This window comes from Eucalyptus grandis, chromosome 5 (assembly GCF_016545825.1).
Source record: "Eucalyptus grandis isolate ANBG69807.140 chromosome 5, ASM1654582v1, whole genome shotgun sequence".
Classification (NCBI taxonomy): domain Eukaryota; kingdom Viridiplantae; phylum Streptophyta; class Magnoliopsida; order Myrtales; family Myrtaceae; genus Eucalyptus; species Eucalyptus grandis.
In genome coordinates, this window is record NC_052616.1 from 56,529,639 (window position 1) to 56,544,027 (window position 14,389).

A 14,389-nucleotide genomic window follows, 5' to 3' on the forward strand; every position below is an offset into this window, starting at 1 on the left:
TAATACTGAGCTAAATGATAAGATTCTGTTTTTTGTTATTCTTTTAAAGGGTTTGGCTTTTGTGGTTTTACAGCAATAAATGCCAATTTTGACAATTAACTTTGGAAGCTTTATGTTCTGATTGCAAAAGATGAGTCCCACAAGTGCGCCATTACAAACATAGCATAACAGCACCACTAGGCTAACAGACTCTTATTACAAAGAGTTCTCTTTTCTAATTTTCATCTTTAAGGAAAAATCTCAATGCAATGTGAAAAAGCTTTCAATTTTCGTTTGCAGTAAGGAAATAGAAATGTCAGTATCAATGATGGCCCAAAATAAACAGGAAAACAAAATTATCTAATGAAGGTTCTTGACAGGAACGTCTTGCTAACTTGCTATGTCAATTGGAAATATAATACTTGAATCCGTAGTGCCAAAATGAAAACAAATTTTCCAACGATTGTCCGTATTGACCAAATAAAGTCAAAAGTTGAAAAGTAATATGTGTCGACAAGTTAAAACCTCAAGCCACAGAGTTAGATTTATTAAAATTGGGTTACAAAACTTCAACCAAAAAAATTTAGTTTACAAAACTGTTTTTCTAGGAGATATGTACGACTGTGAGCGATCCTCTAAATAATCTGTTGTATAAAAGAATCAATAGTGGCCCGATACCTCATTTAATAAATTAATTGTATAAACTAATCTTAGTAAGTCTAATATTTTCCTAAAACAAAACCCCATAATGTTGGCTCAGTGGTTTAGAATTTTGAGAAGTATAGAGCCAACTTGGTTCCCACAAGAGTTATTGATTTGCAAAATTAAAAGGGATCTTCTTCTTGTTGAAAAGGAAAATCTCAAAACCAAAGAATTAAAGATTCTACATGGCTTACATCAGTGCGACCAACTCTGTATAAATTTGAATCTATCTTTAAAGTAAAATACTTGGCTAACTGTACGGTTAACTTAGAAAAAAAGATGGTCAATCCTGAGCTCACACATTTTCCACGAGAGGGAGAGAGATTTATGTTTATCTTGGAAACTTCTTTGTGCTTGTGTTTGAGAAAGGAAACTGTTGTGGGTGTAAAAGGACAGAGAAGGTGACGTAAGACATCATCTCACTCCTGCATTTGTTTTGTCTAGGAGACACCGTGTGGGACCCATTGCGTAGAAATGCAAAGCCAGCAATAAGAAATAATTTGACTTAATATGTAATTTGACTTTTGGGACCACCTTCTTGCCCTTAAGGCCTGCATGTTTGTATTTCTTTTTTTTTTTTGTTCATGAACAGATTTTCTATTTTTTATTCTCGAAAATAAAAATAAAAAGAACAAACGCGTTTGTTTGCGTTTTTGTTCAAAACTTGTTTTTTTTTTTGTTCCGGAATAAAATTAGAACAAAAAAAAAAAACCAAAAAGGTTATTTTTTTGTTCCGTAAAACACTTTTGAAGAACAAATTTTCTCTCTTATATCTTTTCTTCTCTTTTTTTTCTTCTTCTTTTTTTCTTCTTTTTTCTTTGGCCGGTCGCTAGCCTCGGCCATGGCCGGCGACCGGCTGTCGAGGGTCGGCGACCTCGCTGTCCTCTGGTGAGGCTCAGCCTCGCCTTGGCTGGGCGAGCTCGAGCTCACCCGGATCTAGCGAGGCCGAGCTCGCCCAACCACCGGGCGAGGCTTGGCCTCGCTGAATCTAGGCGAGCCCGATCTTGCCCAGCCAAGGCGAGGCCGAGCCTTGCCGGTGGCTGGGCGAGGCTCGTCCTCGCTAGGGACCGACAAGCTCGGGCCGTGGCCGGGCGAGGCCACCGACCCTCGTCGGTCGGTCGCCCGGCCATGGCCGAGGCCGGCGACCGGCCAAAAGAAGTAAAAAGAAAAAAAGAAAAAAGAAAGAAAAAATAAAAATATTAAAAAATATTAAAAATTAAAAGAAATAAAAAAAGAATAAAAATTTACCAAACGTGTTTCTATTCATTTTTTATTCCCGGAACAAGTTTACCAAACACATCTTTCTAGTAAAAAATTGTTCCCTGGAACAAAAATAGTTTTTTTCTATTTATGTTCCCCAGAACAATTTTTGAACGGAAACATAAACAAACGTGCCCAAAAATCTTACTGTCATCACTAGCTGGTATAATTATACCGCATGACTTTTAATGTTTGAATACTTTAATGTTTTGTCAGGTGGGTGCTAGGAAATTCAAAAAAAGATAGCTTATTAAATTAACGGATACCAGGAGAAGATAATCGTATCTGAAGTAAATTGATTCCCAATAATCTTATTCTTGAACAAGTTATGTACCGACACTCAAACACAGCACGCCCACAACATGAGCTGACTTGTTTCGCCGTTTTCCTTTCAAAGTCTTTCTAAAAAAGGTATTGTTGTAGTTACGTAACTGAACTAACACTACTAGAAGAAATCGATAGGTGATGGGCAAAATTGTACAAAAAGAGAGCCAAAATCTGTTTGAAACTTTCTTTATTGATGGCATGTGAAAGGACTAGTAGAACACCTAGAGGGAGTGAATAGGTGTGAACAAATATCTTCACAAAGTTTAGTAGAACTAATGTCTTTAAAAAAAAAAATCACAAATGAATTCAAACTTTAGCAATTAAATAAAATTTCAAACAAAATAAAAGAGTTTAAGCTTAAATAGTTAATTAGAGTTACAAATCAAAATAAAAGAGTTTAGGGAAAAGAATAAGAACACAAGATTTATAGTGATTCGACTTAGATCAAGCTTATGTCCACTCTCCCACACTGATAGCCCACTGACTGGATTTCACTAAAAATCAAAAAAGATTTTGTAATTTGGTGATCTCGATTTCTTAGTGAAGAGTCTTTTTTAGTCTCTCACAAAATCTCATTATGAGTTTTTTCACGGATGTTGATTTGAAAAGGAAATTAAACCCTAATCTTTGATCTATAAAAAAGTTACTCGTGTAGGGTTTCGGTAGAAGGCCACGCAATTGAGATATTCGGCCACATTAAATGGGGAAAAATTTCAGAGAGAAAAACATGAGAGAGGGGACTTCTCTAGGGTTTTCTTTTCGAGGTCAAGAGGAATAAAAAAGCAAAGAAGAAAGAAAAGAGGCCTTCGGTGCTTTGGGGAAAATGAAAAAGCAGAAGCGGCCAAAGGAGGGGTGATTGACGTTTCTGTTCATCGTCTTCCTCAACTCTCTCCGCCCGTTTTGCTCTCCCCAGCCGGTTCCGCTGCTACTGCGACGTTGCCACGACGCTGCCACGCTGCCGGTCTGCTATGCTCGCGTTGGCTGCCGCTGCTCCAGATCTGCCCGCTGCAACAACCCCGACGCGCCAGCCTCGCTTCGATCGACACAAAGCAGCCCCCGCTTTTCGAGTGACACCCCGCACGTTGCTCCAAGCTTCCCGAGTGGCACCGTCAGCAGCACTCGACGCCCGACGCCCCTGTTCACCCGGGAGTCGGCCTCGTGCCGCACCATCGTGACATCCCTGTTGCCCAATTGTCCGCACGTCCACCGTCGCTGCTGCTGCCTCCGTCTTCAACGCCAACGGCCGCGACCCGGCTTCTTCCACTCGCCGACCCCTTGCAACGCTGCTGCTGTTTGCTCCGCCCACTCGAAGCCGTGAGTCCTCTCGCTCCCCGCGCCGAACCCCCGCCCGAGACACGCAACGCCGCCCCGCCTTGGCCGGTGATCCGTTTCGTCAGCCCTCCACCCGAGCGACCACCGAGCGGATCGTAGCCCTTCGCTCGCGACGACCGCACCCGGAGTCCTTTGGCCGTGACGCACTTTGCCGGAGTCCGAACGCCGACAGCTCGACCGCGACGCCCTGTTCCACCGGCTGTCCCGCGCCCGAGTGCCGCCCCTTTCCGGTTCGCCCTCGCCGGAGTTCCCCTCGCGGACCGACGGCCAGCCACCCTTGGCGACCACCACGAGCCGCCAAGCCATTGTGTGGAAACAAAGGAAAAAAAGTAAATCACATTAGGTAGTTTTCTATTTATTTTATTTTTTAATTTTTTTTTTTTTTACTTGTTCTTTTTAGTATAATTATTCCTTAATGTAAGATTGAGATTGCCTAACATGAAACTGCCTTCGAAATTTGGGATTGACAATCCGATTTTCGCACTCAAAATCTGACTTGTAATCGCTTGCAAAATCGTTGATTCAATCTCACGTCCGAGATTCGATTCGCGATTTATTTAAAAATTGGCAAACCTGATTTTATGTGCAAGATATGGTTCGCCAATTTATAGATATCAATCATATCTTATATCGATTTACTGTCATGTTGATAGAATCAATTTTATTTTGTTAAAAGGAAAAATCCAAAAAATATTTGAGTTAGGATTAGGTTTGTTTTAGAATATTTATTGTTATCTTGCATATTTAGAATAGGGATTTTATTTCGAATTTTTAAAAAAAAAAAATCCAAAAAAATGCATTCGTTTAGGATGTTAGTTTTTGTTTAACTTAAGTTGCATGTTTAATTATGTGGCAATTTTAAATTTCGAATTTCATAAAATAAAAAAATAAAAAAATCACCATACATATGTCATGTAGAATTAAGGCGTTTAGATTAATCTTTTTAGATAGACTGCATTTTAGGATAGAGATTGCTAAGTTAAGATAATATCTTGGTTAAATTAGGGTTTAGCCTGACTTGGATAGAATCTTATTAATCTAGCTAGATAATTTTCACATTTTTCTAATTTCGAATTTCATAAAAAAAAATACAAAAAAAAATGTCTTAGAATAAATTAGTTTTATTTTCTAGGATAGATTCATGTGTATGTCATATAGAATTAGATTCATGAAATGCATGTCATTTAGTGATTTTTGCTAGATCCATTTAATTAGAAATTGCATGTTATTAGAAGTAGATCATTTAGTTATATTGTATTGCATAAAGCATGATTCTCATTAATTAAGTGAAAATGAAAAAAAAAAAGAAATTGTGTGTTAATTATAAATCATATTTAAGGTTGTTGGTGTGAATTCTGATCTAGCAATGTAGATGTTTTCGTAATTACAGGGTAAGTCCTACAATTCATTCATTTCTTTTTCTTTTTTTTTGGTGTTAAATTGATGGTTTGCACACCCACATGATCACCTCACATGTTAGGGAAATAAATTTAAAATCAATCCAAACTGTTTGTAAAAATATTTTTGAAAATAAAAGAAATGGTACCAAAAGGGTATTAGAGAAGTCTAGTGTAACCAAGTCCTCGTACCCAAAGTCTCTGGTTCGTAGGAGTAAAATAATCATCTCTTTATTTTACTTAGATATCTAATCCACCTACCGTAAACTGATTAGTGGCAACTCCTAGATAAAATCTATTTGCATGTTAAAAAATTTGAACTTAAATCGCGAATTGGTATCGATTTGGGAGAATCCGAGTTAAGTCTAGGCTTAATAATCTATTAGCCTAAATTTAGGTGGTGTACCCGAATTTTAGGTCGTGACACTACAAAAAATTGATTAGTTGCGACTCCTAGTTAAAATTCATTTGCATGCTAAAAAAACTTGAACTTAAGTCGCGAATTAGTATATACTTGGGAGAGCCCAAGCTAAATTTAGATTTAGCAATCCATTAGCCAAATCCTAGGTAGTCCAACCCTCTTCGGGGTGGTCGCGATAGGTATCCTATAGTGTTGTCTCTTCCAAAATCTCCTCAATATATCTATATATACATAATCAATTATTGGGAAAAATGATATCACAAGTGTCATAAGTTTCATTTATCGCTCACTTAGATGTCATAATTTTATTTTTATTACTCAGTGTCAGAACTTATATATAATATTCACTTGAATACTGTAATTTTTTTTTATCACTTAGTGTCAGAACTTAAATGTGTACTACAATTACTATACTACATCAGATTCTTAGCACTTTGATGAATGATTTTTTAAAATGTTATAGCACTCAAGTTAACGTCTTTTCAAAAGTCATGACATTCTAGTAGTTGAAAAAAGTTATGACACAAAATTTGAGTTATACGAAAATTATGACACTTGTGGTATCCTTATATATAATTATTGAGATTAAAATATGCAAAACAATTACAAATGCAAAATTAGAGGTTTGTTATGATTAAATATTTGCTAAAATGATTATAAAAAAACTTGAGTGTAACATTTCACATGTGTGTGTATAAAGCGGCAAAGCTTCGAATGTTAAGAACAATAATGAAAACTTTATACTTGCTTAATATCATGATAAATTTTCATATATTGTGTTCATTTTGCAAAGAATGAGATATTTGGAAAATATTTTTCGAAAAAATGAGTGCATATATCATTTGAAAAAATTAATCAACGGAAAATATTATCATTATCAATATCGACTTACGCTTAATTATTTTTGGTAATAATGAAAACTATTTTTATTATAAACAGTATAAACGATTGTTTTTAAAAAAATGCCTTTTCAATCACTTACTTTACTTCGAAAGGAGCGCACCCTTTTCTTTGGGTGCCCAACTGAAGCTGTCGTCTCACCTCTCTCCTGGGCCACAAAAACCGTCATCTCACTTGGCTCGTTCGTACGTCTTAGTACAATGTTGGTCCCGTCACTAAGGGTGCGTTTGGTAACGTTTACGTTTTAAAAGTTGTTTCGGGGAACGAAATAGAAAAAAAGTATTTTTGTTCAGGGGAACAATTTTTGAACAAAAAAACGTGTTTGTAAATCTGTTCCGTAAATATAAAAAGAATAGAAACACGTTTGATAAATTTGTATAATTTTTATTTCTTTTTTAATTTTTTAATATTTTTATTTTATTTTTCTATTTTCTTTCTTATTTTTCTTATTTATTTTTCCTTTTTTTCTTTTTTTCTTTTTCTTTTTCTTCTTTTGGCTGGTCGCCGGCCTCGCCATGGGTGGCGACCGGTCGACGAGGGCCGGCGGCCTCGCCGGCGGCCGGGCTCGAGGCCTCACTAGGGGGTCGCGAGCCTCGCCGTGGCCGGGCGAGGCCGCTGGCTGCAATCGGCTCTGGATCGCCGGCCATGGCCAAGGCCAGCGACTCAGCCAAAGAAAAAAGAAGAAGAAAAAAAAAGTGTTTTTAGATTTTGTTCCAGTAAATAAGAAACAACTTTTTTTTTGTTTTTGTTTCTGTTCTAAATGTGTTTCGGGAACAAAAAAATAGTTTTGAACAAAAACACAAACAAACGCGTTTGTTCCTTTTTTTGTTCCAGAAACAAAAACAGAAATTTTTGTTCCAGGAATAGAAACAAGGTGCAAACAAGCGCGCCCTAAACGACTCCTTAGGCTTCGTTTAGTACCTCTAAACATTTTTCCAAGATATTTTTCCGAGAGTACGGAGCAGCATTCTCTTCCTTCTTTCGATAACTTTCAGTTCCGCAAGCAAACTAGTGATCATCAGACCATGAATTTTCACTTCTTCATCTCCCTCGCCCTCTTCCTCTTGCACAATTTTCTCAGCAATTCCAGTCGTACTACTGAAGCTGCACCTACTTATCAATGGCACGACTGCCCAGACACCTCGCTCTTCGCTTCCAACTCCACCTACCGATCCAACCTCAACGCCCTCCTCTCTTCCCTCTCCTCCGCTGCCACCAACAACTCCGACGGTTTCGCCAACGCCACTGCCGGGAAGGACGCTCTCGACCGTGCCTATGGGCTCTTCCTCTGCCGCGGTGACGTCAGCACTGCCACATGCGGCGAGTGCGTGGCTACGGCAACGAAAGACATCCTCCAGCGGTGCCCCGACAGGAGATCCTCGTTGATCTGGTACGACGAGTGCATGTTGAGGTACTCGGACCAGTCCATTTACTCGGTGATGGAGACCGTACCTCTAGAAACGATACCGGACACCGGGGACGTTGCTGAACCAGATCGGTTCGTGCACCTGCTAGGAGAGGCCATGAACGTCGCGGCAGGGAGGGCTTCGGGCAGCGAATCGGGGAAGAAGTTTGCGGTCGTGGAGGCGAGCTTCACGAGCTCGCAGAAGCTGTACACACTTGCGCAGTGCTCGTCGGACTTGAAGGGCTCGGACTGTAACACGTGCCTCCGGGCGGTGATCGCAGATCTACCTCAGGGGAAGCGAGGGGGGAGGTCGTTCACTCCGACCTGCACAGTGAGGTTCGAGCTGTTCCCCTTTTATAATACCTCGGCTGTGACGGCGGCGGCCCTGTTTCCTTCTTCTCCTCCTGCTCCGGTGAAAGGATCCAAAGGTACGTGTCTAATTCTAGGGGCTTTCCTGAGTCTCGCTCTCTCTCTCTGTCCTCTCGATTTGACTGGTGATGTAAAATTTTCGTGTCCCATTTTTTTTTTTTTCTGTTTTTTGAATTTTACGGGAGTTCATTTTACTTTTTTGAGCAGTTCTACATCCACTACGAGATTAGACTTTACATAACAATTGGCTAAATCGCTTTTAAACAATTAATGGTTAATCTCTTACAAACAAATGGTGCCCTCAAATGGGAAGGATAAATACCGAATTAATACTAGATGCCAAATCAGATCTAGATATTTCAATTTTGTCAACATAGCCTTTCCGATAAATTGCTAACATGACGACCAATCATGTTGAGCCATTTTATATTGCATACTAACGTGAACAACTTTACTCTAAACTATGTATTACGTGAACTATCATATTAGTGATTTCTGACAATAATTGGTTAGAAAAACTATATTGGAATTTTGTGTAAAAGTTTATAATTACATTATCTGATATCATGAAAATGACTATGTTCAAAACAAGAACGTAGCAAATGCAACTATTTAGTCCCCTTGTTGTTCTTAGGCCTTACCCTATTGAGATCGACTGTTAGCATCCAGCTAAACTCTTATTTTGAATATAAGGCCTTCTGACCTCAGTTTCTTATGCAAAGGATTATGAAGGCGACTGTTAGCATCCAGCTAAACTCTTATTTTGAATATAAGGCCTTATCCTAGTCTTAGGTCTAATTCCAGCCTAGTGAAGTGAAGTGTTAGAATGTATAAATATTAAACATGTTTTCATCTAAAATGTTTTTAAATTAGTTTGGTGATGGTCTCATATATGTAATGGTACGTGTGCAGGAAAAAGCAACAAATCTACCATGATTACCATCACCACTACCATTTTTGTTGGAGGTTTTATGATAATTCTCGTTCTCACTTGTTGTATGCTTCAGAGAAAGGGAAAGAGGATGCATGAAGTTGTCAAAGTAAAAGGCAGTAAGTCAACTATTTGCCTTTATTTTTTCTGTAAACTATCTATGTCATATAAATGAGCAAATTATGAAATTTCTTTATTTTTCTTAAGGAATCAGATATACTAATCATACAAATTAAGAGTATGTTTAATATATATGTAGCATATATAATAGAAAAGATCAAGGACAGAAATCCGTTTCTTCATGCTCTTTCAACTTTCAAAACTATACTTGACTTGAAAAGCAATCATAATGCCACCAATAAGATGAATACTTTGGGGATGTAACAGCTCATTTCTGGCCTTCTAGATGAGATACATGCTGCAATTCCACAAAAATTTCACCAAATACCAATGAAAATCTCTCCCTTTCATAGCCTGCTACTTAGGAAAACAAAGCTGAAGGGCACTCTACCAGACTTGCTTAGAGAAGTTGCATCCAAAGAACAAATGGGATCTTATCTCAGTGTTTTCATGGCACAAAAACAGAGAGTTTGGCCATGATTAGAAGATTATATGTCAATTCCTTGAAATATAGGTAGCTTATCTTGTATCGCCAACCAAAAATATGAATCTTAACCTTAGCAAATTAGATGAAAATCAAATTAGCTGACCATTCAACTCTTGTGCCTCTTTTCCTCACAATCTCCCAAGCTGAAGAAGAGGTAAGAATGTCACAAGAAATAGCAGTGTAGGTACCTTGGTCTTGTAAAGAAGACTTTGGACAAATTACACAAACAGCTGCCTAGATTGATATCAACTCTTCAGACCTCGAAGTGGGCCTTCTCCATTCAAAGCACAAATAATATAAGTTGCTTTTGCAATTCAAAGAAGAGCATAATCGTAAACTACTCTCCTTGAGAATACATCCAACAAGATCCCATTAGGATGCCATGAGTCATGCCAGAGGGATATAGATTCTACATGACCAACCACATAATGAGCCCTTAAAAAATTTCTAACATTTAGGAATTTTCTCAAAGTATAGGTAGCATCTACACCGCATTTAACAGACCTAGCATTACCTTCAGTATTGATGATATTTTAATTTTTCTCTACATAACCAACCAAGAGGGGAAAGATTTCACTGGGGTAATGGGACATCAATGCCATTCTAATCCAATACTATTAATTGTGATAGTGTTCCCAAGCACTGCATTTTTTGGTAATGCAGATGCAAATGAACTTCCCATCGTGGAGTCCTTGCAATTTGACTTTGCCACAATACAAGCTGCGACAAATGATTTCTCTCCTGAAAGCATGTTGGGTGAAGGTGGATTTGGTAAAGTTTTCCAGGTATGTATTACATATTAGTTATAAACAATCAAGAATGCTTTACATATGAATTGAACATAATGGTGCCGAAGAGAAAAGGAAACGTGTAAAGATTTTGTTTGTTAGTTTTTTAAGAAGTTGTGATAAGGAATTAAATGATAAATTCAAAACACTTTAGGGTAAACTTCCTAATGGACAACAAATCGCGGTGAAGAGGCTATCTCAAAGTTCAAGACAGGGTGATGATGAATTCAAAAATGAAGTTCTACTAGTTGCAAAGCTTCAACACAAAAACCTTGTACGACTACTCGGATTTTGCTTGGAGGGAGACGAAAAGCTACTCACCTACGAGTTTGTGCCGAATAGAAGCCTTGATTACTTCTTATTTGGTATGTTGTAGTTTAACTATCTTATGTACTTTGCTTGAAATGAAAAGTTCCAGCCTTCACTAGCTATGGAAAACTTGAAATTAACAGATACTCTGTTCTTTTAACAATTTATAGTCTTTTGTTAAGCTACCTTTAATCGATAAGAGAAAATATATCCGCCTTGAGTTTTTGAATTAGTTCCACATGCTAGCACATAATGAGTTTTGGTGCAACAATGCAGATCCACAAAAAGGCGATCAATTGAATTGGCCATTACGTTATAAAATAGTATATGGGATCGCTCGAGGAATGCTCTATCTACATGAAGATTCTCGTCTCCGGATCATCCATCGTGATCTAAAATGTAGCAATATCTTGTTAGACAGTGAAATGAACCCAAAGATTTCAGATTTTGGCATGGCAAGGATTTTTGGAGTTGATCAAACACAGGCTAGCACAAATAAAATCGTGGGGACTTTGTAAGTCTTAGGTTTTGAATAGATATCTTTGTAATTGGATGCTAGACTTGTTCATTTTATCTATTTAAGGATGCTCATTGATTTGCATCTAAATTTTCAATATACATTTGGCTAAGGTTCGGTTTTGCAGTGGTTACATGTCTCCTGAATATGCCATGCATGGACGGTTCTCAGTGAAATCCGATGTTTATAGTTTCGGTATACTACTTCTAGAGATCATTTGTGGCAAGAAGAATGGCTTCTACCACCAATTCGATGGGGGTGAATATCTTGCTAGATATGTAAGTTTTGCTATGCTACCACGGCAATGCACTTTTTGTAATTTTGGTCAACTGAATTTGAAATTCCTTTGTAAAAACTTAGTCATTCAGCTGACAAAAACGCTTATGGTTCTATTCCTTAGGCATATATGGTTTTTTGCAAGAATTAGATATATTGCCTGATGAGTCATTGAATTAATGCTACAATTTTGTGAAGATTTTTTGTAATTATTCATGTAGGCATGGAATCAATGGAGAGACGGCATGCCCTTGAAAGTGTTGGACCCGGCTATTGTGGATTCAAATTCAAGAGATCAAGTGCTTCGATGCCTGCACATTTGCTTACTATGCATTCAGAAAGATCCGGCTATTAGACCCACCATGGCAACCGTAGTTCTCATGCTTAGCAGCAATTCCATTACCCTACCATCACCTCGACATCCAGCTTTCTTTGTCCAAAGCAAATCGAGGGGACTGGGCATCCCAATGAAAGGGCTTGGATCGGACCAATCCACCAGTAGGACTAAGCCTTCGTCAAAAAATAACTTGTCGCTTACTGAATTATACCCTCGATGAATGGTGGTGTAAGTGAGATCTTTCCTCTTGGATGGTCTCATATTGAGATCGCTTAGCCTTCCACTGTGATTTTTTGTGAACCATAAGCAAAAATCTATGTATTTGGAAAATAACCTGATATTTGCTAAAAGGGGGTCGTGTGCATTTTAAAGACTCTACATGTGTTATCCATCATAGTTGTTATGATTCTTCTAAGATTGTGTTACTACTTGAGGCTAAATCATACATCAATCCATTGTAAATTGGCACATTTGTACATTATTGTGCTTCTATAAGGCTCAATACTACTCTTGTCTAAGAAGAAATAATCAAATTGAAGTGTTCATTAACTAACAACTGGACTACACATTTCTTCACTTGCGAAATTGGTTGGGCTTCGGCGTTGTTAAAACTATACTTGCATGTTGTAGGTGCTCCATCTTTGTTAGGCTTTTCTCTAGGGCGCTGATCAACTAGGGTGGGATTTGCAAGCCCTTTATTGCGGAATGCAAATCTCACCAGGCCCTTCTATTCAGTCAATGGGTCAAAAGGCAGATGGTGGCATGTAATGAATGGGCGAAAATATTAGGTAGGCATGTTTTGTCTAAACATAGACAATGCGTCACTCTACTCATTGTTCACCACATCTTTGAGTGGGCTCACTTTTTAGATTTTTTTCTCTTGAAAGAAGAAGAAGGGTTGGATGTCTTTACTATAAAGATTGAGAGATGGATAAAATGGAATGCCTAAAAAAGGTCAAATGTCAAGACAATGATGAGGGAAATATCATGAACTTTTTGCTGCCTTTATTTGGTGTGTAGTCGTGTTTGTTCCTTAAAAGGAGAAGCCACAATTTAAAACATGCACATGATCCCATGGCAACTAGCAGCCTATTTTCGAAAAACAAAGGTGATTATTGATGGTTCATTAATGATCCTTGTGGAAGGCCAAGGATCTCAAGGTCTCTGTGAGACTATCATAAAGACAGACTCCACTCATATCACGATTCATCGAGGGTAGACCTCAGTAACCGACATTTCATTGGTCGACCACGGCATAGACCTACTGGTGGATTCGTCCGACTTAGGCTCTTTCAATTGTCTCTCCGTGCTCCTTTGGAGGAAGAAGGCCGATTGCCGAGGCTGTGGAAGCTTAACAGAGTGGCTGGTCAACATAAGGACTATGCTTGCCATGGTGGGTCTATCAGCTGGATCTTCCTGAACACTTAGTAAACCAATGTGGAGGCATCTAACCACTTCATCTATTGAATATGCATTGCTAATGAATGGATCTAACACTTCGAGCGGTGTACCAGCTCTCCAATGCTTCCAAGCTTGTAAAAATTATTTCAGTGAAGGAATTTCGACTTAATTAGATTGGTAGAGCATAATTTTTGCCCTAATAGGACAAATACAACTTACATAGTGGCGAGATTTTCACCACCATCCTGATTGGAAGAAGCAACTATTCTTTTGCCACCAATGATCTCTAGGGTTAGAACACCAAAACTATAGACATCGGACTTTGCTGAGATTTGCCCACGCATTGCATACTCAGGAGATAGGTAACCACTACAAACCAAATACATGGGTCGTACCATCCATTATGTTATTATAAGTTGATAAAATAAGCAAGTCGCTAATAACCCACATTCCAATGAATATGTACAAGGATTAGCATGTATATGAGCATGGTGTTGTTTCTGATTCTTAGATCACCCATAAGATAGATCATATAAACAAGAAATTACAAGTCATCTAAGAAAGAATTTGAGACTTACAAGGTCCCCACAATGTGATTAGTCTTTGCCCAAGTTTGATCTACTCCGAAAACCCTAGCCATGCCGAAATATGAAATCTTTGGGTTCATATCACCGTCTAACAGGATATTGCTTGGTTTTAGATCACGATGAATGATCCGCAATCTAGAATCTTCGTGCAAATAGAGCATTCCTCGAGCAACTCCAGATATTATCTTGTAACATCATGACCAATCCAACTGCGTTCTCTTATCAATATCTGCATATTTACACAATTAGAACTCAATTATTCTAAGTTGATAAATTCTCGAAGAACTTTCATCATGTTCCCCAAAAGCTAGTGAGAGTTTCAACTTTAAGTTTATATTAATCACATACGGTTTCTTCCAGTTAGAAAATGACAACTTAAGAGTCTATTAAAGTGTGGAATGTACCAAATAGAAAGTAGTCAAGACTTACAAACTCATAGACAAGTTAATTTTCTTCTCCCTCTAAGCAAAACCCAAGCAGCTGCACAAGATTTCGATGTTGAAGATTTGCTACCAAAGCAACCTCATTCTTGAATTCTCCAACA

General features: G+C 38.2%; 1 protein-coding gene and 1 long non-coding RNA gene across 3 annotated transcripts; one reads left to right on the top strand and one right to left on the bottom strand.

Annotated features, from left to right (window-relative positions):
- Positions 1-7,263: 7,263 nt before the first annotated feature.
- Positions 7,264-12,265, top strand: LOC104447030 (cysteine-rich receptor-like protein kinase 10). The gene is made up of 7 exons (XM_039312351.1): positions 7,264-8,151; positions 9,005-9,142; positions 10,294-10,415; positions 10,573-10,783; positions 11,004-11,241; positions 11,372-11,522; positions 11,742-12,265. The coding sequence occupies exons 1-7, from the start codon at positions 7,344-7,346 to the stop codon at positions 12,075-12,077; spliced, it is 2,004 nt and encodes a 667-aa protein (XP_039168285.1). The 5' UTR covers positions 7,264-7,343; the 3' UTR covers positions 12,078-12,265.
- A 1,261-nt stretch (positions 12,266-13,526) lies between these two features.
- Positions 13,527-14,389, bottom strand: LOC120293180. 2 transcript variants are annotated; one of them, XR_005550881.1, is made up of 3 exons: positions 14,275-14,389; positions 13,837-14,074; positions 13,527-13,627 (listed from the first exon to the last, which is right to left on the bottom strand). It is a non-coding gene; the product is annotated as an uncharacterized LOC120293180 (long non-coding RNA). The 2 variants fall into 2 exon arrangements; XR_005550880.1 differs by lacking the exon at positions 13,527-13,627 and having other exon boundaries at positions 13,736-14,074.

Bases quoted from the DNA above. Each gene is read 5' to 3' on its own strand.
- LOC104447030 (XM_039312351.1), top strand. From the start codon at position 7,344: ATGAATTTTCACTTCTTCATCTCCCTCGCCCTCTTCCTCTTGCACAAT. The intron at 10,416-10,572 runs GTATGTATTACA...AAAACACTTTAG, and splicing joins GATTTGGTAAAGTTTTCCAG to GGTAAACTTCCTAATGGACA. The intron at 11,242-11,371 runs GTAAGTCTTAGG...TCGGTTTTGCAG, and splicing joins AATAAAATCGTGGGGACTTT to TGGTTACATGTCTCCTGAAT.